The 23142-nt window shown below is 43.8% G+C and overlaps 1 protein-coding gene and 1 long non-coding RNA gene across 5 annotated transcripts; one reads left to right on the top strand and one right to left on the bottom strand.

The window, feature by feature from the left end:
- Positions 1 to 1425: 1425 nt before the first annotated feature.
- Positions 1426 to 16091, top strand: LOC140688087 (uncharacterized). 4 transcript variants are annotated; one of them, XR_012062824.1, is made up of 5 exons: positions 1426 to 1566; positions 6171 to 6358; positions 8894 to 9056; positions 9551 to 9776; positions 15895 to 16091. It is a non-coding gene; the product is annotated as an uncharacterized lncRNA (long non-coding RNA). The 4 variants fall into 4 exon arrangements; XR_012062825.1 differs by lacking the exon at positions 15895 to 16091 and adding an exon at positions 10091 to 10299; XR_012062822.1 differs by lacking the exon at positions 15895 to 16091 and adding an exon at positions 10056 to 10299.
- Positions 5951 to 22970, bottom strand: SHE (Src homology 2 domain containing E). Its single transcript, XM_015248163.3, has 6 exons — positions 22356 to 22970; positions 19340 to 19466; positions 11015 to 11338; positions 9572 to 9728; positions 9007 to 9126; positions 5951 to 7718 (listed from the first exon to the last, which is right to left on the bottom strand). The coding sequence occupies exons 1-6, from the start codon at positions 22953 to 22955 to the stop codon at positions 7532 to 7534; spliced, it is 1515 nt and encodes a 504-aa protein (XP_015103649.2). The 5' UTR covers positions 22956 to 22970; the 3' UTR covers positions 5951 to 7531.
- Positions 22971 to 23142: the final 172 nt, after the last annotated feature.

The raw sequence follows: 23142 nt of genomic DNA, 5'->3' as shown, positions 1-23142 counted from the left end.
TCGGGCTGAGGTGAAATTGAAGTAGGTAAAGATTTAGTTGTTAAAAGTAGGCTAGATATGGTCCCTCTCTGTTAAGAGAACAAGTTTACTCGGAATGCTTCTGATAACAGATTGTGTGAAACTTATTGATGTTTTTGACAAACTTCCTATAAAATTCTAATTGAAGTCCTTTTGACTTCAGCTAACTTTGGGATGCTCAGCGGCCCATGAGGCCTCTCAGAGAAAAATAATAAACTAACCAGGATTGGTTGGTAGGTTAAACCACATGGGAAGCATTGTCAAATGAGTGATATGGATGTTACTAATGAGACAGGAGGGAAGGGGGTAGGGCACAGCCATTAAAGGAATGACACAGCCATTAGCACCAAGATGGTGGGCGATTCAACTCCCGTAGACCTTGAGCTTCATTATGCACTCATTGTAACACAAGAGCATGCTAAATGGCCCTCCCACGGGTACCAGGACTGGTTCAAGGCTTACCTTAAAAGGTCAAAAAGTGGGTGATGGCCCGGTTCCTGGGAACCCCAGCCCCTTCCCCAAAGTAGTTGGAATAATCCTGCCACGTGTTGGTGTATGAAGTTACTGGCCCATAAAAACTAACAACCCTGCACCTCATGGTTGCTCTCTTGCCTTCTGAGATGGCCTGCACTCTGAATATGGAGTATGTATCTCTGAATGAATCTGGCTTCACTCTACTATGGACCACTCTTGAATTCTTTGCTGCCCCAAGCCCAGGACCTTCACTTGGCAGGGCGGGTCCCAGGGACTTGACCAAAACCTTGGACATGACCATCCTCTTGTGTCCCATTTTCCTGCATCACTAATATAGATATTCTAAAAACTATATGAAGTTTCTGAAATTTAGATATATCCTGGTATAATATTATCAATCATAATTCTAGTTGTTATCTTAAAATGTTGTATGTCATGGCAACTTGATTAAGCTTCTTTGTCAAAAACACTAATCAGATCTTTAACCTTGCCTTTTTCAGTCTTTTGTCACTCGTAGACAGTTAAACTGATGCTTTGCAAAACTGCTCCATCTTCTAGGAGAGTTATAAAAAGGACTTTTTGACAAGTACACGTTTCTTTTAAATCGTACTGCTGAACTGGGAAAGATACTTTAAAAGTCTAATGAACACCGATTTCATAAAACTTAGTAAAAAGGATTAATTACATAAGATTGAGTACACTGATGAATATGGTTATAAATTTTTGGTTTTGTCTGAAGTGTTACTAGCTTTTAATCTATGTTTTAAAATTTGAACTGTTTATCAAATTTTTGTCTCCCTATCAATATTGAAAGTTACTGTTTTATTTCCAACCACACTGTTGCCCCCAATGTTTAGGATTGAAAGAGAATTCTCTGATGGAATTGTCAGTGTGACTGCTCATGATGTGTAACAATGCTTGCTCTAAGTCTGCTGCTAAAAGCACATGCACCATGCTTGTGTAACAACTGGGTATAAGTGATCAAAGGCATGGCCTATAAAGCGTTTCCCTGTTCACATACCTCTGAGCCTGTTCACAGTGTTCGATTAGTTGTCCCCTCACATGGATAACTAGGTAAGTATAAAGGAGCCCCAGCATCAAGGGACATGACCTAAACCTGGGGCGGGAGCCATCACCCCAGCATCAAGGGACAGATGTCTTGACCATCAATGCTTTCTACTGAAATATTTGCAATCAAAGGGGAACTGATGGAAAAATCTGCACACATCGACGTATGGGGGAAATCATTCCGGCTTATACAGAGCTTAACAGACCCAAGTGGCCTGTTTTACGACCTTTTGGATGTACATTGTACATCCGCTTTGGCCTTGAAGAGGAGAACGCGTTAGAAAGTCAAAATGGAGTAGCTGTGGTTCAGACATTCAAGGTAAAACTAGGTGGCCATTGTGGGTGTGGTTTCAGACACGTTCTTGTACTGCTGAGAACTTGAATCTTCTGAGCTGTGTCATACTTGGGAGACCACCAACCTTTCATTCTCAAAGCAGTGTCTGCTGGCAACTGCAACCTTATGATCTCAAGGTCTCCTCTTGTAACTATTAAATTTTTAGACAATAAAATTGTTTCAGATCAGATGTTAGCAGAAAAAAGGAGACATGTATTGGCCAATAGCTCCTGTTATGTATATGTTAATATCACATCAGAAGTTTAAAACCTACTTAGGTAAAAGTAGATGACTGGCTACCTGGCTACAAGTCTCCCCCAAAGTGCCAGGTCCAGACTGGTTTTCAGGCTTCGTCTCCTGAATTCCTCAGGGAATGGGGAATGAGTCTAGTTTGTCTATTAAAGTTCTGGTTGTCACGCCTCCAGCTACTTCTAATTGGGTCTGTTGGCATCAAAAGGGTGGACTAAAGGAATGAAATCTTAATCATACAATACCCACGTGTTTTTCTTGTTCGGCCCTACAATTAACCTTTTTTCTGCTCCAAACTCTGATATTTTGGTTTGTTTGGCCTCACAGTGCATCGAACGCAATATAACAAAGTGACACCAGAGACATGAAGTGAACTAATGCTGTTGAAAACATGGTGCTGATAGATTTGCTCAACACAGGGTTGCACAAGCCTTCAGTTTGTAAACATCGCAGCCTCCGTGAAGCACAGGAAATTGATGTGCAATAATACAAGGTGTGTCTGTACCGGTACAGCGATTAACAGCCGCTCCAGAATTCGACCTGGGCTGCAGTCTGGGCTTCCACTTCCTCTGCAACTGACTCAGTGTCTTTATCTGAAAAAACGAGGCTCCCACCTGGCTCACTGAGTTGGGGATTTAAGAGAGATCATGTAACACGAAAAGCATCTGTGGAGGAGCACACCTGATGTGTGGCAAGACTATTCTCTTTACTTACATCTTGGCTTTTTACAGGGTCAGAATCCAACACTCAGCAACCCAAACCCTGGCCTCTTATTAACCTGTGTTCAACCTGAATTCTGAAAACCACTGTTCAATTGCTCTGGGGATGGGGGTGGGGGGTGAGGGGTGGGTAGTGAGTATTTCTCAATGTAAACTTCCTTTCCTGTCAACACAGATGGGAAAAACAACAGGCACTTGTACCACCTGGTGGCAATGTGTATAAATGTTCAATGGACATTAAGAATTTGATACTGAAAGACTCAAAGCTACAGCCTTCTTCTAGAACCTCCAATGAATTTATCTGTGCATTTCTAAATAGTTCCAATGGTAGTTCTCAGCCATGGCTGGGTGTCAAAATCACCTAGTAGAGGTTTAAAAAAAAAAGTAGATTTCAAGCTTCACAACAGACGACAGCATCAAATCCCACGGATGGGATGCGGGCATCTGTACGAGAAACAAAGAAGGACAAAAACAAGCGCAAAGCCACACTCCCGTGCCTAGTCAGGGACAAGGGCAAATGAAACAGACACCTACTCAGGAAGAAAACTTCAGTGCGCTACTGTTTCATTTGAGAAGGAAAACACACAGGAGGGCTCTAAAAGTGAACTGAGGGGCAAAAATTAAGGGCACTTAATTAAATGAAGGTTACTGCTGGTTATGTCCAATTATGGTTTACACATTTCGTCAACAGTGATTGCAATTGAAACTTCAGACCCGCTCTGCTACAGCAGTGTTTTTCTATGAAAGGAGGGGATTCTCTAAACAAGAAACACTGATTTTCTTGGAATAATGTTTATTTAAAAGTTACATTTCAGAGTAAACGATCTTCAGGAGGCCATGCAGCTCATATCGGCTACTTCAACACATCCAGAAATTTTATGAACTTTTTCTGATTTATATACAATATAAATTACTAAAGCTCTACGGATAGGCACCTGCATTACATACAGTCTTCAAATATTTTCAAAAGTTAAACTGTATATTAGTTGATACTTAACATGTGAAAGCCCCCTGACAAAATGGTTAAGAACTGGACAAAACGAGATGCCTGTCTCAGTGATCTGTTGCCAGCATGGATAGTCATTAAAACAATTTCAAATTCTAAAGGACATGATCCAGCCATAGTGCAGGGACTTCAGGATGATGGTTGTGATAGGCTGCAAACCACCCTTTCCACAGGAAAGGGCAGATTTCAAGATGGCAACTGCTGTGTCATCATTTCCCCAACTAAGGACTGTATCAGAAATCCTTTAGAAAACCCTGCCCTAAATGCGCTTTGTTTTCCCACTGCAGTTTTCTATTTCTCCATTAGATGGCAGTAACACACCATCGTTTTCTTTCTACAAGGTCAGAAATTAAGGAGGGTAAATCAAGGTCCACAGCAGGCCAAGTTTCTCTAAGTCCAAGTTAATGGGGTACAAAAATTAGAGACGACAACAACGAGGAGTGATTCTAAAAAGGCCAAAATAGTGTAGGTTATGAAAAATAAGAAAGAGACAAGTTAACGAATGAGAGGCATCTGTGAGAAAGTATTGAACGAAGAGAAGGGAAATGAACAAGACTTGTTTTTATCCCTCTGACACTTCAGGAAAAATGAGGCATTAACCTTTGACTGAAAAAAGACATTTTAATAGAATAGAAAGGCTACTCTCATTTAAAAAGCAACTGAAGAGTATCTCGAATGCTCAGTTGTGCTTCTGAATTAAGTACTGAGCTTTAATAACATAGTTAAATGACCCAATTGATACAGGAGGACTATTTTCCCACCTGTCTCTAACTTCCGGCTGTCCCTACGGATTATCTTCCCACCTCCGCATCCTGCCGCAGAGGCCAGCGAATAACAACTCCGCAATGCACGGATACTTTAAAGAATAAAGCTTCTTTTTATACATGTTTAAGAAAGTACTCTGGATAACTAAAAACCACTTCTGTCCCCAACAGAGTAGGCATATTAATATTTACCTTTTTGTACATATATTAATGTTTCTCCATTATTTCATTCCTACTTATTTAAATACACAAACTCCAATGGTTGAAATCCAGCCTGATAGAAACAGCAATGGTAGCAAAGTAAAGAGAAATGTTCTTTCCCCCTCTGTTCTTATTGGTCTGAAATGAACCAACAAAATAAACACCTTGCAACCCGGAGGAGAGCATGGTGTCTTTTTTAAAAAGGGGAAAGAACAGATGCAGGAAACTCTATGGATGCTGAGATTCAAGGCAAATGAGTACAAATTTGTGAGAAGACATTATTCTCTCCAGAAAGGATCAAAAACCATCCTGAGACACAGAATGAACTCAAAAGAATGAAGGCCACAGGAAAATACTTGTATCAAGACAAAGTGACAAAAAGCCCCAGCGTTCAGAGCTCAGAAAGGAGACATGTCACAGGGCTTCAGATCAGCTGGCCCTGGAGGCTTAACAAGGAAGCCATTAGGGACACCCTGCTGGGCCTAATTGTTTTCAGAACATATGGTACTTTGTGCCACCACCCAGCTGTGAATTCCTTGGCCTTTGTCAGCTTGTGTCACAACCTTAGGAAGAAAATAGTAGCTTACCTCCCCCTTCTCATTGACTGTATTTCTTCTGCTTAACAACCTTCTGCACAATTGCGAAGGAACTGGACTATATATAAACTTCCCATCTCCACTTTTAATTACATAAAGAAAATAGCATGACTGTCACAGAAAAACAGTATCGAGAAAGCACAACACTGAGCATAGAAAAGAAGCTCAATAAATACTTAATGTATCAGGTCTGCTTGCAAAGTGTTGTTTCATTATACATTCATCACAGTTGCTGGGTATGGGCCAAACATCATTTAGTGCGCAAAGAAAAATTTTTATGAAGCTTTTAGCATTTATTAAAATTAGGATAACTGCTCTGTTTCCTTTGTAGATTAAGTTTAACTAAAAAATAAGGTTTCATTTCTAGAATGTTGAACTAAAAATAAGTTTAACACAATGAATTATCTGTATATGGAAGATAATAAATATTTGTCAAATGGAATTGGGCCTATGGATGCTAAAATAAAAAAAAAATCTTGTACTAAAGATAGAGGACATAAACCAATACATTAAAAAATTCTATCAGTACTTAAAAAAAATATTCTTTATTGATAAAAATCATTGAGATCCAGTGAGAAAAAGCTCCTATCCGAATTTTTAAAATCAAAGATCGCACAACCTTTTGGCTACAATCTTAACAGAATAAAGAAGTGAATATTTACTAATCTCTAAATCATAACAGTGAAATGATAACTAGAAGGATATGTTTTCCTAAAAATTAACCCAATCAACATTTTTTAGTGTGTATTTAATAGACGCTGCACAAGTTAACTTTTCGCTGATGGCAGTCAGCACACTTGCATCTGGACCAGTTTCAAGAACCAAATTACAAAACCCAGGACACAGCAACATCTGCTCAGCTGTAATTACAGAGTCCCTCACTGTCTCCTCTTCTCACAGTATGCCATTCCCATGTGGTTTCTTTCACAGTAAGTACATTGGCTATATAAGTTCACGATAAATCATAAAGATAACAATACTCTGAATATTATTTTAATATCCTTAAGCAGTACTAGTTAGAGAAAACCTCAGTCTTTTAAAATATTTTTATATAGTGTGAACCAGTCTGCTCTGTACAGCAACTTTGCAGGTTTTAGAAACCCAGTTCAGACAATCATTTTAGAGTTACATTCATATATATATATATATTTTTTAAATTACTCTAAAAATACAAAGCAAATCTAATTTTAGGGGCAAAACATTTAAATGGTTTCATAACAACTAAAATGCACAAAGACGAATCAAAAGATATCAGAAGTTCTGTATAATGATCCAATAAAACAGTTGTTGAGCTTAGTAAATTTTCAGATTTTTAAAAAAATCAGAAATGAAATCTTTGTTGCGTCCTTTATTCTGTAATTCAGAATTACAGTAATGATGCCAATGTTTAATTTTACTGGTGATTCTTAAATCAGGGGCATCTTCCTTCCTATTTACGCTTGCATTACTGATTGGCTTCAAAATGATGAAAAAGTCCACAGAGACTGAGAAAACACAAACTTTCTTAGAAGGCTGATCAACAAAATAATCCTTTTGCCAGACCCTAAAGTTGTGAATTTTCATGGACTCCAGAGCTGAACTAGGACACTCGAGAGAAAGACCGCTTTCTCCAGAGTGCCCACTATTTACTTAGTTTCCACTGTTCACTCTTCTCCCCAGTAAAGGGTCCTATATTACATTACCATCATTTTTTGTTGCCTTACGTAAAGTCCAAGTGCATTTTAGTTGGTTTGTTGGGAGATCAGGTATTCTAGGGAACAACTAGCACATTTTTGGAGAACCTTAATATTCTTGGACTCCTGACTTACCTTTCCTGAGGGTCACACCCCAAATAGAACACCTTACTCCAGAGAGTGGAGGCAACTGGTAAATCATGGTTTCTTGTTGTAGAACCACTTAGCAAGGGGAAAAGGGACAGGTCAGTAACCAAGTGTCGTGGAATGGATTCGAGGCCAAAGACTTTATGACTTCTAAGTGAAGACTCTCACTTCCTCCCAGATACTATGATGCACTCCAGCCTTGTCCCCTGAGATGCCAGCTGGGTGCCTGCTGATGCTCTCCCTCGGTGTGAGAAGCCCCACCGGACTTTTGATGACTGAACCTTAGTGCAGCTTGCTGTGCACAGGGTAGAGCAAGGTCATGTGTTCTGCCCCTTTGAAAGGCAACTTCTCATTGGAATAATAGTGTACCACTTCGGGGATGCTGTCAAAGACGGCGCTCGTCTGATTCAGGGTGTACTTGTTGTCTTTGGTCTGGGCCACTATGATGTGGACACATCCCTGACTAGTCCTGGAAGAAAACCAAAATTGAGGACAAGACATGAATGAGTGAGCAGAGGGATCGCTCCCCACTGGAAAGAATCCCAGCCAGACTCACAGGCGAACGGGTCCCCTCCATTCCTGGAGTCGTCATATACAAACAGAAGTGCATTCAGCACTCCAGCCGAGCTCTCAGAAGCTCTGCAGGCCTCCACTAAACGTGTAACATCCTTGGGTTGTTTATCCTTAGTACATACAAGCCATCAGGCACTGGGCCGAAAAGAAAAATAAAAATAAAAGCCCTCCTGCGCCTCAAATTGCCAAACAAGTGCTTAGATCCAAGTGTGAGGGCACTAGGGGGAGGTTTAAACTCACCCTCTTTGTCATGGCTAAAAGGACATGTGTAAGGCTTCCTCCTCCTTTCCTCCAAAGAACACATTAAGAATAATAATAATAATAAAACGGTTTCCTCCCCCCGCCCCCAATCTGGAAAGACTGTTCCTGGTGGTGTGTAATGACAGCTGGCACCGAAGGCTCACAGATCTAATCCACGAGCACCAGTTTCAGGAACACAGCAAAGCTATTCCTGGTATTGTGTATCTGGTGGCCTATCCCGTTTTCTGAGCCATGTTGCCCCCCCCCCACCACCCCTGAAACCTCTTTTCCCCTCCAGTCTGATTGTTTCAGCTGCAGGGGCTCAGCTTCCTCAGGAAGGAAACGCTGTGAGGGCTCTTGACAATGATCCTCCAATTTAGCACCGCTGAACTCGCGGAGCAACGAGAATTTCCATGACACCAGCTCCACCGGGCCTACCAGGCCGAAATGAATGTTCTGTGCACAGCCAGACAGGGGAGTCATTGCAAGGCAGCACGTCCTTCTTTGCCAGGAGAAACTGGTACCAAAACCGCAGTTGGCATTTTGACAATCAAGGGATCTGATTTATTAAAGTCCCAAACACTAGGGGATAAAGGAATGACTGAATTATCCTGTTAGAAATTATTCTTTTCATCAGGATCTATTTCTCTGCTGAGAGGAGCTACTTTAGATTAGGTGATGTAAGGCAGGAACTGAGTAATGTACAATGTGAGTGAAATAGGATTCTCTCCATTGTAAGAGATTTGGGGCCATTTACCCAATACCAATTTTGCATTCTAATCAGAGCATGTCATATTCCACTGTCCAAGCAAATGCATCTTCTTTTTCTAGCAATACACACCCCTGTGAACCACCTTCCAAGTCTATCCATTTTGCTTAGTCATCTACCCACGAGAAGAAAGGCTGCATCCACACAGGGAGAGCTCCTGGGCTTCAATACTCACTTCAGTGCAATGGAGTACCTACTGGTCCCTGACTCGCTGTTTCGAACCAGGTACCCAGCTTCTTTGCAGGGTTGTAGTCGACTTTCAGCCTCAGCACGGGTGATGGCACCATGATACCAACTGAAAAATGGGGCGGGGGGAGATACCACGAGCATCAAGATCCCAATCCAGACAGGGCCTCATTCCATGAAGCATTATTTGAAATGAATTTCTGGTGCCTGGACTAGATCCTGCCTCCCATTCAGAACAGACAAAATGAGCTGCGGGTAATCCTGGATCACTGAACCTATCAATCATCCAAGAGGGAGTTAATGGGGCTAGTGTCATTTTAAAAGTTTTCACTCTATGGCAGGGGAATGGAATTTAAAATCAGGTTCTTGGGATGCAGTGCACATTCCACTCTGCACAAACACACTGGGCTTTGACAATGGGTTTTCACTAATAAGCCCCACCCAGACAAGTATTTATGCCCCAAAAGAATGATGTGAAATCAGTGTGCCCCCACCAAGGCTCTCAACAAGCTCCCAGCCATTGTGTGTTACAGGTGTCCGTGGAGGAGACTCACGGCTGCTTCTCCAGTGGCAGGGCTGGGTCCACTCTTTCCCCTTCGCTGTGGTCAGAGAGGGCTGGCTTCAAGATCTTCTGGGTCCAGCTCTTCTGTCGATGGTGCTGCCTCACTGTCTCCTCCTTGATGGAAGGTCGCTCAGAGCCTTCAAACTGAACTGGAAGGAAGCCTCCATTTAACATCAGAGGCCATAGAGGTGACCCAGGTAAACGTCAAAGGAAAAACCCTGTCTGCCTCATCTTAGGGTAGAAGCTTTCCCGCTCTTTCATCTGAGCTAAAATGTACTGCCAGAGGCCCTGGGATGGCTGAGGTCCTGCTGTCTCTGACCTCTGAGCATACTGCTGGCATCCGCATGGAGCCACTTTTTCTGTATGATATACATTTGTGTCGAATAGTTTTAGACTAGGAGAGGAAACCACTTTAACATATTTCAGTATTTAAAAAATATTCGTATTAGTTTATTTAAAGATTAAACATGTTACAGGTAATGATTCCTTGCAAGAGTGTATATCATTCTAGGAAGCCAAATGAACACTTTCCACTATGAAATAATTAAAAGAAAAATCAACTCAGAAACAGAAAGAAACTACTAGAAATGCCTTATAAATGCTATGACGTCTCACATAAGACAGAAGACAGCGATAAAATGAGCAGCACCAGCACAAGAGCAGGTGCTCAACAGAGATTCGTGGAAATCAAGCTTAAAATAAAACAAAAATGGACTCGAATGTTTGCTATCAAATATATTACCCTCTCTGTTCACTCTTTATATTGACTATCCTTTTAATCAAAAATATGGCTTTACTGTTAACGAGTGAAAAGACATCCCTAACTTTTTAAATCAAAGGCAAAAGAAATTTAGGTGGTGAGCCAAGCAGAAAACCTATGTCCTGGGAGAAGCAGGAGGGAGAACTGCCTTTAATATCTATCGACAACCTACTTATCAGCTTCCTCTTAAGTTATTAAAAAAAATTCACAGTTGGAGAATGGATTTCTTTAGGAGGATTTTCGACAGAAAAGAAAACGCTAGCTTCCTCCAGTTTTTCAACCACCTCTACCTGTAATCCATTTGACTCACTGTTGCCATTTTATACAGGGATTTTAACAGGTTTGAGCAGCAGCACCGAAAGAGAGTTAGAAAAAGCTGCTCCCAATTTGATAGCTTCGGGGGTGATTAGGTAAGTTTTTCCAATAGTTACTCAAGGCATTTCCACAACAGTCTCACACGGCGAAGATACAGGAAAATAAAGGATACAAGACACATGCAGCGTTAAGGGGTCTGCTTCAGTACTGGGCTTCCAACCATAGCCAAATTTCATTTCCCCATACCCAGTTCCTGGAAGAGAAACTTGCAGCTGAGGAAGCTGCAGGAAAGCCCGCGTGGGCGGAGCTCTCCAGCAGGCGAGCAGAAAGCCGGCAGCGGGCCCGCGGCCCGGCCCTCACCTGACAGCGCCCGCACGATCTGCTCCTTCTTCCACTCCCAGGGCTGCTCGTACTCGGCCGCCGGCCTCTCGTCGTCCTCGGGCAGCCGGCTGTGGCCGTCCGGGGGCCGCGCCTTCCGCTCCGGCCCCTCGGCCCGCGGGCCCCCGTCTGCCGCCGCCGGCTCGTAGGGCGTGTCGTACAGCTGCGGAGGCTTCCCCAGGAGGTCCTTGGAGCTCCGTCTCTTGGCCAGCGGCTCGGGTTTCAGGCCGTTCTCCCCGGGCTCACAGGGGCTGTCGAGCAGCTGAAGAGCCTTCAGGGGATCTTTGGAACCTCGTCGTCTGATTTCTGAAACACACACGCCATACCCAACACCTTGAAAGAAAAGGTGCCACGCACGCCCGGTGATGAGCCGCGTTACCGCTGCACCCCCCGCGTCTGGTCCGTCTGGCTGGAGGTGGCAGAGAACGCCTGGATGGTTCCCCACTGGGCTGCTGCCTTGGCGGCTGCAGCAAGGGACCAGACAGTGCGATCGAGTCCAACGACTAGGGGTCACATCCCAAGACAGCTGTGGCTCCGGGGCCACGTGCTGTTTGTGCGAAGAGGCCTCGGGCAGCCTACTGCGCAGCTCTGAGACTGGCTCCCCTTCAGAGTTGCTACATCTTGTGGGGAAGTTGAGAGCCAAGTATTTTAATAAAATTGGACTGCGTATTTACTGTATTCAAGCACTGGGCCACATACACCGAGGGAAGATATTTATGTGCATTAGACAGAGTTCTCGACTTACGGTGCCTTCAACACGGAGGCACACTCACAATACTAACAGGCAAACAACCGAAGAATAAATAAAAGTAAAGCAGAAGCCATTGGGAAAATAATGAAAAAAAATAACTCAAGAGCTAATATTTAGCAATTGAGTACTATACATTAAGCATTTTTAAAAGCGCATTGGTATTTCACAACCGTCCTATGAGATGGGTACTATTATTTCCCCATATTACAGAAGAGAAAACTGAAGCACAAAAAGCTTAAGGAAATTGCCCAAACCAGTAAGTGCAAAGCCTGGATTCAAAAGCAGGAAGTCGGGTTCTCGAAGCCATACGCTTAACCACTAAACTTGGACTGACTCCAAGTGGAAGAGAAATGGAAGATGCATTGACTTTGACAGACAAGGTCATTTCCAGTGGAGGAAGCTGCATGAGTGAAGATATGAAAGTGGGAACCAGAAAGGGCTTGTTCCCATCAGAGGGAACTGAGAGAGAAGTTCAAAGGACAGAAGGCCAGGAGGGGAGATAGGTAGTGGGAGAAGCAGCTGCAAAAGTAGGCAGGACAGACATCAAAGTGCCCAAGTTTGGAAAGCAAGGATAAAAAGTTTAGATTGTTCTGGGGTAGAGCTCAGTGGCAGAGCGTATGCTTAGCATGCATGAGGTCCTGGGTTCAATCCCCAGTGCCTCCATTAAAACAAAATTGAACACCAATACCAGATGATTGGAGAAAGAAGTTGTGGGGTACACACACACAGAGAGGAATATTACTCGGCCATAAAAAAGAATAAAATAATGCCATTTGCTGCAACATGGATGGGCCTGGAGACTGTCATTCTAAGTGAAGTGTGCAACAAAGAGAAAGAAAAATACCATATGATATCACTTATGTGGAATCAAAAAAAAAATGACACAAATGAACTTATTTCTGAAACAGAAACAGACTTGGGATTTGCAGATACTAACTACTATGTACAGAATAGATAAACAATAGGTCCTACTGTATAGCACAGGGAACTATATTCAATACCTTGTATGAGCCTATAATGAAAAAGAATATAAAAAGGAATATATATGTGTGTAACTGAACTACTGTGCTTTATACCAGAACACAACATTGTAAACTGACTGTACTTCAATAAAAAAAAACTTTAGATTGTTTTGTACGTAGTGGAGAACCACTATACATTTTTTAACAAGTAATAATTATATCTGTGTTTTGTTGGACGATAACTTCAACACAGTATACAGGATAGAATAAACGTATGGCATGAACTGAGGCATAGAAATGGATGCAAAAAACCTGACGTAAATCAACCAGCCACCAGCTAGCCAGCCAGCCAGCCACACTGGAAACTGGGACTGAAGCAGCAGAGTCTAGGAACTGACCCTCTTCAGGTCCGGAGGCTTTGGCACATAGAGTTAGAGACTAGAGCCTGGACAACCAGAGCTGGTGACAGAGGCCAACAGAAGTACCATGTTATGGTTCCAGTAAATGCCCACAAGGAAGCCTTCAATCTATCCACCTGGTCACAGCGAAGGAGGACCTTTCTAAATGCAAACATCTCATCTCATCACTTAACACCCCATAAGCTCTCAGCTGTCCACTTACAAAGTACAAAGTGCTCACCATGGCATGGGATGCCTTCTGTGACCACATCACTGCCTCCCTCTCCAGTTTCATCTCTCAACACCACCCTATTCCTATCTCCCCTGAAATTCAATTCTTTGTTCCAGCCAAACGGAACTTCTTTAGTTCCCTGTGCACTTCACTGTCTTGTGCGCATCAGTGTCCCAGTGACCTTCCAGTCCTTTTTAGTCTAACTTAGCATCTCCCCCTCTCTCCCGTCCACCTTCTCCTCCAATGCCCCACTTCCCTAGGTGCCACCACTTTGCCAACCCACTCTCACTTGCACTTCTCTCACTGTATGGATTTATTTGTTGAGGTGTATTTCCAGTTTGGTGGAGACCACCAGTGCAGGGACCACTATGTCTTGTTTGTCTTTGTGGGACACACAGTTGTGCTAAATAATGGTTGGATGAATGGACGGATGGGAAGAGACAGGGAGGGGAAGGAGCTCTAGAACTCCTCCAGGCAGGTGACAATATGGATCTGGAGCTCAGCAGAGAGAAGGTGGTCAGAGGTATACATCTAGGAGTTTCTCACAAATGGATCACTGTCAGCGCTGTGAGGATGAAAGCAGTCACCAGACAGAAGGAGGCTGACGGACAAGGAAAGAGGATCAAAGGCAAAATCTGGGACTTCTTCACTTAAGGGTGGACAGAAGACGAGGTGCCACCAAAAAAGACTGAGAAGGAACGCTCAGGTAAGGAGAAAGAGGATCAGAAGACTTACAGTGCTGTAGAAGCAAAAGCGAGATTTTCCACAGGTAACTTACAATGGGCATGGTGACACTCTATAGAGAATTGTCACTGACTCAATAAGACTCTTACAACAAGGAAAGGACAACAAATGAAACATCCTAGGGAAAAGTTATTAAGATCAGGACACTAAATTCAAAAGGGCAAAATTTATTTATGGAGTGAGGTTATTAACTCTGTAGGATAGAGGCCGTGCCTGCGGCTGGCTCCAGTCCTATGAAACTGCAGTTCTAGCCCCGTGGTATCACCTGGGGACTGCTGTCTGGGTCGCATCACCAGTGGTCCTGATTTAATTGATGTGCAGTACAGCCTGGGAGTCAGAGTTGTAAAAGCACCCCCCGCTCAGGTGATTCTACTAAGATGCCAAATCTGAGAAGCACTTCCACACCTCCCGGACCCCCATGGTCCGCATCTTGGTTCCTCTTGCTCTCCAGAGCTAACCCTGCCACTGCTAGCCCCAGCCCCAGCCCCAGCCCAAGGAGAAGGGTTCTCCTGGTATCCAAAACCTGCGCATCAGAATGTGAGAGCTGGAAGGGCCTTTCCCCAGCCCCAGGAGGAAGGTGCCTGGGGTTGTTTGAGGTCTCCTGCAGCTCCGGTCCAAGCCTCTTGACTTTCAACCGGCAGCTTTTTTTCTTCATTGCTTATTCTAGATGGAGTTATGGAAAACAAGAAACAAAAACACACTCTGCTCTTGGTTCAATTAAGATAAGGCTGGAATTTTTTTAAAAAAGAACTTTTCTACACAACCAAGAAAAAGGAAAGATAAAATACAAAGGAATTCAAAGGACAAATTTAGAATTTTAAAGTTTCTGATCAAAACCTAAGTTTACCCTCAGTTTAGACTGGCGCAGGCTGGGGAAACCTTTCCCAAGGTCCTCGCCTCAATTCTGTCCCAGTTGGACTAAACAGAAAAAGAACCGGTTCCAACTTTTAAGATAAGAGTCCTGCTCACAGGAAATTTCACTGCATTTGTGTTAAAACAACGCACAGTGATTAGAATCTTGAGTACTTACTACACCTGTAGTTGAGTTTTTACTTTGAGATGAGGTCCTTGTACGCCTTCCATTTTAGATGAATCTGTGCACACTTAGAGCTCTGGGAAAAACACCGGAAAGCACACAGTTGAGAACGTTCCTTCCCAGGATGGTCCTGGGATTGGGCGAAATCTGCAAAGTATTATCGCCTTTTTAAACAACGTTTAATTAGGGGAAAAAAAGGGCTTGAGTGCAGGGCCTGTCCACCCCTTCAAGGGGAGTAACCTTCAGTCCATTCCAGCACCTGGCTGCCCCCAACCTGAGGCGCCATAGAAACAGAAACAATCGTGGGGCTGCAAGCCGACCCTTCCTGCAGGGAGAATAGCCCTTGACGTGCAGAGCTGGCTCCGAGAGGAAACGAGCCTGAGAAGGAGGAAATGGCCAGAGGAAGCTACGCCCTGGCTCTGCCGATAGAGGCCATTTACCACCGCAGACAACAGAATGCAGCCAACGGGCTGCAGATAAACACCCATCTGCACCAAGGGCTGAACCCAGGGCTGACCTGCACCAGTTCAGATGTGCCCCTGGTTGCCGTGAAACATAACATGGGCCGAAAATTTTCCCTTCCCAAGTTGCAACTCTAGCTGGACACAATTATGCCATTTATGTTTAAAACCATGAGCAGGAGACTAAGATTTTCTTTTACCAAATTAATTGCAGTTAGCAATTAATAGTCCCCTCTGCTTATCCAGAATTCTCTTTGAAGATGGAATTCTCTCTCCAGGGTGTCTAAACAACAGAGCTATTTCCATGTTTGCGTGTACTAGGTGTGTTAGCCCTGCGTCTCAGTGAAGCCTCATCCCAATGCAGCGAAAGACGTGTTAGCCCATTTTCACAGGTGAATAAACTGAGCCCATGCCTTCTCTATCATATCCTACTTTATGTCTCAAATTTCTATCTCATGTAGAAATTACAATTTTTATAATGTACTTTTCCCCTTAATCCATTTCATGTTTTCAAATCATCAAACTTATGGCCTTGTAAAGCTCTATCTTCCTCTTAGAATTAGAAATAGGGTTGTTAGGTAACTTTTTTACTCACATCTTTTATCGGTGCTCAAGCTTTTGATTTAAAATTAGGATTCGGTGAGGTGATCTGGCAACTTGGCACCTAGTAAACACTCAACTTGCTTGACACCAGCTGCACAAGGAGTTTTCATGCCGAATGCTGGCTGTCTTAGGGAACTTCTAAAGACCCTCCCAATGCTAAAGTTTTGATTTGGTGGCTAAAACTCATCGTGCTAAATTAAGTAGACTGTTTCTGCTAATTACTTAGGTAAAATGTTCCTGCTAATTAAGCAGGACAACAGAGAGGTTTAAACTAATATTGCCTTGTATTCATAGTCATATCTTTTTACGAACAATCCTGTGGATAAATCTAAGTGAGAATTTATTCATAAATTTATACATCCTTAGCTTTTAAAAGTTCAGAGCATAGTTTTGGGCAGGGGGAATCCAGGGAGCCTGGGCACCACAGTTATTTGGCCATAGGAAAGTAATAAATGTCTCGATTTCTGTTCCTTCCTCTGTTCCCTGAGGCGGATGGTGATTCTCATTCTCTACTTTATGGCACTCAGCACACTTTCCAGTCACATATTTTCTGCTCTGTTGGTGTTAGATCTGTTTGTCCCTTGGGTTGTGAGGTCCCCAAGGACATGGGTCTTGTGTGTCTTGTTCCCTGTAGGCCCAGAGCCCAGCACAGGGCCTAGCACACGGCAGAGAAATGGCTAAGAAATGTTTGTTGGGTGTCACAAAATAATGCCGGGGATAGTGTTTTATACACCTAAGATATTGTTGCAATCAGGCATGTTAGTCCCACTTTACAGGTACGAAAAAGGCAGTACAGACTGTGGGTGCTGCACAGTTAAATCATATTCACCAGTTCCCTCTCCATCTCCTGCAGAAATGCTGAAACAAACAAAAATCCCTAACATTTCTCAAAAAAAATGAGACATTTCTGAACCTGGACTTGACAACCAAATGCACAAGGAGCAAACTGAACAAGGAAAAGCTTTAAGAAGAAGAAAAGAAACCCCCCCCAAAACAACCCAGCAGCGAATCTTTTATTTCCAGCTTCCGACAAACTCACTTCCTGTTATTCTGTCCAGCTGTGTAACCTGTGCGTACAGTAAGATGTATATCCTCTACGTTGATTGAGCAGGTGCTTTGTGATATATATTTTAAATGAAGAACTTTTAAAAATTCACCAATATAATATTTTTAGAAGACCCAGGGGAAAAAAGCTAGTAATTTATAAAAGGTAGTCATTTAAATTTTTAATTTGAATAAATAATAAATTTGAATTTATTCCCAATGGAATACATTAATTTTTTGTATTCCTAAATAAATTTATTCACATGAATATTGAAAACAGCCTAGAACTTAATAAATGCTCAAATATTAAATGCTTGCCACTACTAATTTACGTATATTTCATATTGGAAACTTTTGACTTTTAAATACAACTTTCCTTGTGAGTCTGAGGAAAGATGCCTGACCTGTGTGCACAGTTTAAAGTGCTCCTGCATACATGACTCCAAACATGTCCTGAGGCAACTTGGTGCAGGAAGCCACCACCCAACCCGGAGTGGGGCGATCTGGGTTCTAATTTCTGCTCTGTCTCTTCAAGTCTTGTGAGCATAGGGAAGTCACAATCTCTTTGATCTTGTTTTTTCATCCTGTAACAAGGGGAGTGTATTGGAGTCCCCTAGTTTACAGAGTTTTGGGGGGACTATGGGAAAAATAAAAAAGATTCATTTTCAAAGAGCACAGCACTTCCCCTATGATCAGTTTGGCTCCATAAAATACCCAGCTGGGTTAGTATAAACCACTTATTCCATTTAAAGAGAAAGAGGAATAACAACCAAAGGACAAAGAGAGGTGACTCAAAACCTTTCCAATAAGTGTTATTATTATTTTTAGAAAAATCTTTTCCCTCAGTTTTATGTAAAAGAAAATCTTTCCCCCTATTCCTTTCAAGCCTCCAATATATTTTTTAAAATTCTGACTGAGTTCATTTCCACTTCCTTTCATTCACGGATTTCATTAGAGGTCACAGTCCGGTGACCTTCAGGGTCACAGCCTGGCCAGGGTACACCCTCCCCAAATGCGACGCCTTATCTCTGTCAGCAGAGAGCAGGAAACAGAGCAGCGCTTTCCTGCTGCAGCTCCGTCTCATTCTGAAGCCTGTCTTGACCCTTCCAGACTGCTGCCGTTACCCCCCTGCTCAACTCTTCTGAGACTGTGCTTACAGAGCCTGAGCTTGACAGCTTTTCACTCCGTTTTTCGGCAGAAGAGACGAAGTCTTTAATGTGTGACCAATTATTTCTTTCCCAGGCATGAAACCTATGACATTCAAACAAGGCTCCCTTGAGTCAGCGCTTAAGAAACTGCATTTTTCATTATGGATTAAAGAATGTTTTAAGGAAAATTAAGTGAATAAGTAACTCACTCTGTAGTTCACAAATAAATCTAAATAATTATGTTACTTTTAAGTATTGTCTACACAGACTTAGGAGAATGATGAATGAAAGGGAAAAGTCTGACAACAAAAAATGACTGGGTGATTGATCAACTCACAGGTTGGAATTATTCCGACCTGAAAAGTTACAGGATTAGTCGACTTTTGGTCTTAGGAGGTTTGCCTTGAATGGCTTGGCTCATGCCAGTGATTAGTAATCATTCCTTAGTAATTACATTTTTTACTCCAATGCTGTAGCGCTTGTTGAGAAATCAATCTTGTATAATACAGAGCATCACGTCATGTCTGCATCTTTTAACAACTTAAAATCCTTTAAGTATGTGTTAGTCTCTTGGTACAGATATATGACTACATTTATGGATGTTAAAGCTTTGAAAGTGGCCAATAAGTAAGTGTATATTGTACAAGTGAAGATCGCATTCTCAGCAGATCTACAAACCACAAGCGTCATGTTGCATGGACTTAGAAAGACCCCTACAAATTCTCAAACTGAAGGCCAAAAAACCATAATGGAAGTTAACTTGATATTTTGACCTTAGTTTTGGGTCTGGTTTCTGCTTCTTCCAGTCAGCAAGATCTGATACAGTCGCTTTGCCCTCTTCCCCAAACACACACCGGTGACTACTGGCTACTACATTCCAAGTGAGTGTGCGGTTTCAGTCTGAATAAAACAGCTCCCGATTACACACCTGTTATCATCTGCTGTGCATCATAGGGCTCCATGTAACCGTCGTTTTCTCCTACTCTCTCTGCATCCCTTTGACCTTTTGTCCGTTTAGCATCGTAAGGATCAGCATAGTCTTCTAAAATGATGACCTGTGAAAGAACCAAAGAGGGGAGCGGCTAAGGTTTATCATATACTAGAGTGACAGCTGTATCAAAATGTCTACTAAAACTCCACAGACCCGAAAAGAGGTCAAAATTTCCAACCAGTTCCCAAGAGCTTTTGCATTTGAGCATGTTATTATTTACCCAGTTGGACAAACATCTGGTTGATTTTGGTAGTATAATTGATTGGCAACAGTCCATCTGAACTCATCTGTTTATCCCCAAGTTTCTTTTCAACTCCCTCTCTCTCCCCAAGCAATAAAGCATTTACTGGTTAAAATGTGGCAGGGGTGGATGGTGGGGGTTGGATGGGGAGAGAGGAGGATGTCTATAGCTTGAGAGCATTAAAAAAATGAACTGGTCTACCACCTTTCCCATGATTTTGTTTGGTTTTGTTTTGTTTAAAATGCCAATCAGTTGAGCAATATAGCCATGGTAAGCCAGCCCATCACCTGGTGGTACTTAACATCCGCCAGCACTGGCTAGGCACTGAGAGGGAATCAAAATAAGACCAAGATATGCTTCTTGTCCTCGAGGAATCTGTAACAATTCTACAGAGACAGGCTTCATAATAAGAAGCCTTAGAAATAGGTCAGAACTAAATAGTATTGTGGGATTTTTAGGTTCAGTAATTCATAGGCAGACTGATTCTCAGAGCCTATGATCAGACAGAGTTTTGATCTATATTTGTGTCAGAAAGCATCTGTCCCTCCAAAAATAAAAGAGTGCCTGGGAAGGTGGTGTGAGTGCAACAGTTCTGTTCTGCAGCGGCTGGGGGACCATGTGCGAGGTCAGGGAGCCGGAGCCTGACAGGCACTTCTCAGGGAGGAAGAATTTTATGGGGATTTTACAAGGAAAAAAAGTACATTCATTTTTGTTTTGTTTCTTTTGGGGGGGGAGGTAATTAGGTTTATTTATTTACTTATTTATTTTAATGGAGGTACTAGGGATTGAACCTGGGACCTTGTGCATGCTAAGCATGTGCTCTGCCATTGAGCTATACCCTCTTCCAAAAAGAAATATTCATTTTTAAAAAGCACAGCACTTTCCCCATTACCAGTATGGCTCCACAAATAAACAGGTGAGATAGTATAAACTACTTATTCTGGTTAAAGAAAGGAATAAAAACCAAAGGTAAAAAAAAATAAGAGAAAACAAACTTAAGGTTACCAAAGGGGAAAGCAGGTAGGGGAGAAGGGAGTTAGGGATTAGCAGATATACACGACTCTATATAAAACAGATAAACAAGATCCTACTGTGCAGAACAGGGAACTATATTTGATGTCTTGTAATAAAATATAATGGAAAAGAATCTGAAAAAAGAATATATGTATGTATAACTGAATCACTGCTGTACACCAGAAACTAACACAACATAGTAAATCAATTATACTTCAATTAAAAAAAAAACCCCAAAGGTGAATACAATGAAGGGAGGAAGCCCCAGGTCTTGCTATAATCTGATTACATTCTCCAAAGAGTTCATGGAGCTGGCAAAAAAATTCAGATAAACAGGGAGAAGTGAGGAGGAGGGGACAGCCTGGATGAGAATCCTCTGCCTGGGAGTAGATGGTCTGAGAAACCTCAGACATCCAGAAGCGAGGACCATGAAGATAACGCGGCAATCACTGCAGAGGGCTGTGATCACCCCTCACTCCAGTCTTCTTGCCGTGCATGTATACTGCACCCCCAGGGTACAGCGAGGAAGACGAAGCATGACACTCGTGCTCTGCTGCAAGATGCTTACGATCTAGTCAAACAGAGAGACCACTGACTAATATCTAGACAATCTGGCCATCTTTCCACGGCTTCCCCCTACCCAGTGCCTGGCATGGGGTAGGCAAGCTGCAAACATCTGTGGGAAGAATAAATGGGGGAATGAACCAAAGTGTTCAATGTAGACACATAGGGCATGTGCTACTGGCTCCTGACTGCATCCAGGTGGGCAGCATGTTTGAAGCCGGGACAAGGGAAAATCAAACTTCTCACAACAGGGGTGTGATCACCTGGGCTGGAGTCTGAATGCTCAGTTTGAGCTCTTCTCTCTTTTCACCCAGAAGAGTGGAATTAAAAACAAACAAAACCTCAACTCATCTTTGTAAGAATGGAGTGGGCCCGTTCACTCCTCTTAACTGTCTCACACTGGACAGCACCCAGAACACCTCCGGTGTGTGAGAAGCAGGAAGCACCTTCTCCCCTGATCTGTAATTTCCTTCAGGGCACTTCCTTGTCCTATTCTGTATCCTCCACAGCCCTGAGAGCCCTGTGTCCCTTATCCTATATGGCTACTGCACAGCAACTGTTCATGGGATGAATGAAAGGGCTGTAATCTTGGGGTGCTGGTAAAGTGCTGAGAAACCCTTTACTGGGTGGCACTGCAAAGAATGATGGAGCTTCCAAATTAGCGAGAAGTGGGGAGGTGGCCAACCCATTCCCTGGAGCTTTGGAACCCAGACTTTTCATACAACTCACAGGTATCATTCCTTATGCTTAAGAAGGAGAAAAGTTACACATAAGCCTAGCTTTGCAATTTCCCTGGGTTTCTAAATTAAAGCAAACCACATCCATAAGGGGGTCAAATTTAACAAAGCACCCCGTGTCTCATTCAATTACTCAATCTAAATTGATAATAAAATTTCATGGAAAGTACCTTTCTGCCAAGTGCACCATCGTTAGAATGAGGATTTTTCAAGTTTAATCTTGAAAACCTAATGATTTTAAATGGTCACTTAAAAGTCATCAAATGTTAGAGCGGGCAAATACACTCTCACCTTCTCTGAGGTATAAAGTTCCCTGGAGTTTAGCAGGTTCACGACGCTCCCTTCCCACTGCCCTGCCTCAGCAGGGGGAGGTGGTCCAGGGACGTCGCATTCTTACCGTGTCCTGCTGCTTGCTAATCCTGCCCTTGTCCAGTTCGGGGCCCAGGGAGGAAGGGGAAGAGGACGCGGAGGAAGAGCTGCTGGAGCTGCCGCTGCTGCTGCTGCTGGGGTAGCCGCTCTTCCCGTTCTTCTCCTGCGTGTCCACCTTGATGAGCCTGTTGATGTAGGTGCTGCAGCCTGAGCTCTTGGCGGCGCCCCGGTGGGGCTCGTCCTCGGTGGCCCGGGAGTTCTTGCGGCCCTTGCCCGCGGCGGCCTGAATCAGACCCTGCAGGCTGTCCCGGGACAACCTGCTGTCCTTGGGGGGGCCGACACCGGCCCGGCCGCTCCCCAGCTCGGCCGCCGAGTTCTTGCGGCCCTTGCCCGAGCCAGGCCCCGCGCCGCCCGCCTCCGAGTTCTTGCGCAGTTTCCCTCCGCCCCCGCCGCCGGGCTTGGCCCGCTCCGACACGGTCTTCAGGTTCAGGGGGAACTCCTTGAACCACTTGGCCGCCATGAGGGGGGCCCGGCCGGTGCGGCTCAGGAGCGTCGTGGCCGCGGAGCAGGCGAGCGAGGAGGCCCAGCCTAGACACGGAGAGGCGCCAGGGGCCGGGGGCCACTGCATTCCCCGGGGCTGGGGCGCTGGAGGCCGCGGCGAGGCCCCGCGACGGCTGCTCCGCGGGTCCTGGGCCGGCCGTCGCCCACGCCCCACAGGGTGGGGCCCCTACGGCCCTGGGTGGGGGGCTCGGGGCGCCGAGCGGGCGGGCGCGGGCCGCCGCTCCGGACACGGACGGCGACAGGCACGACGCACT

Source organism: Vicugna pacos, chromosome 21, assembly GCF_048564905.1.
Source record: "Vicugna pacos chromosome 21, VicPac4, whole genome shotgun sequence".
Lineage (NCBI taxonomy): Eukaryota > Metazoa > Chordata > Mammalia > Artiodactyla > Camelidae > Vicugna > Vicugna pacos.
Note: the sequence above shows the minus strand (reverse complement) of the source record. Positions and strands in the feature narration are given on the sequence as shown.

Bases quoted from the DNA above. Each gene is read 5' to 3' on its own strand.
- SHE (XM_015248163.3), bottom strand. From the start codon at position 22,955: ATGCAGTGGCCCCCGGCCCCTGGCGCCTCTCCGTGTCTAGGCTGGGCC. The intron at 11,339-19,339 runs GTGTGTAATCGG...TGTGTGTTTCAG, and splicing joins TGCACAGCAGATGATAACAG to AAATCAGACGACGAGGTTCC. The intron at 7,719-9,006 runs GTGAGTATTGAA...GTTTTCTTCCAG, and splicing joins AGGTACTCCATTGCACTGAA to GACTAGTCAGGGATGTGTCC.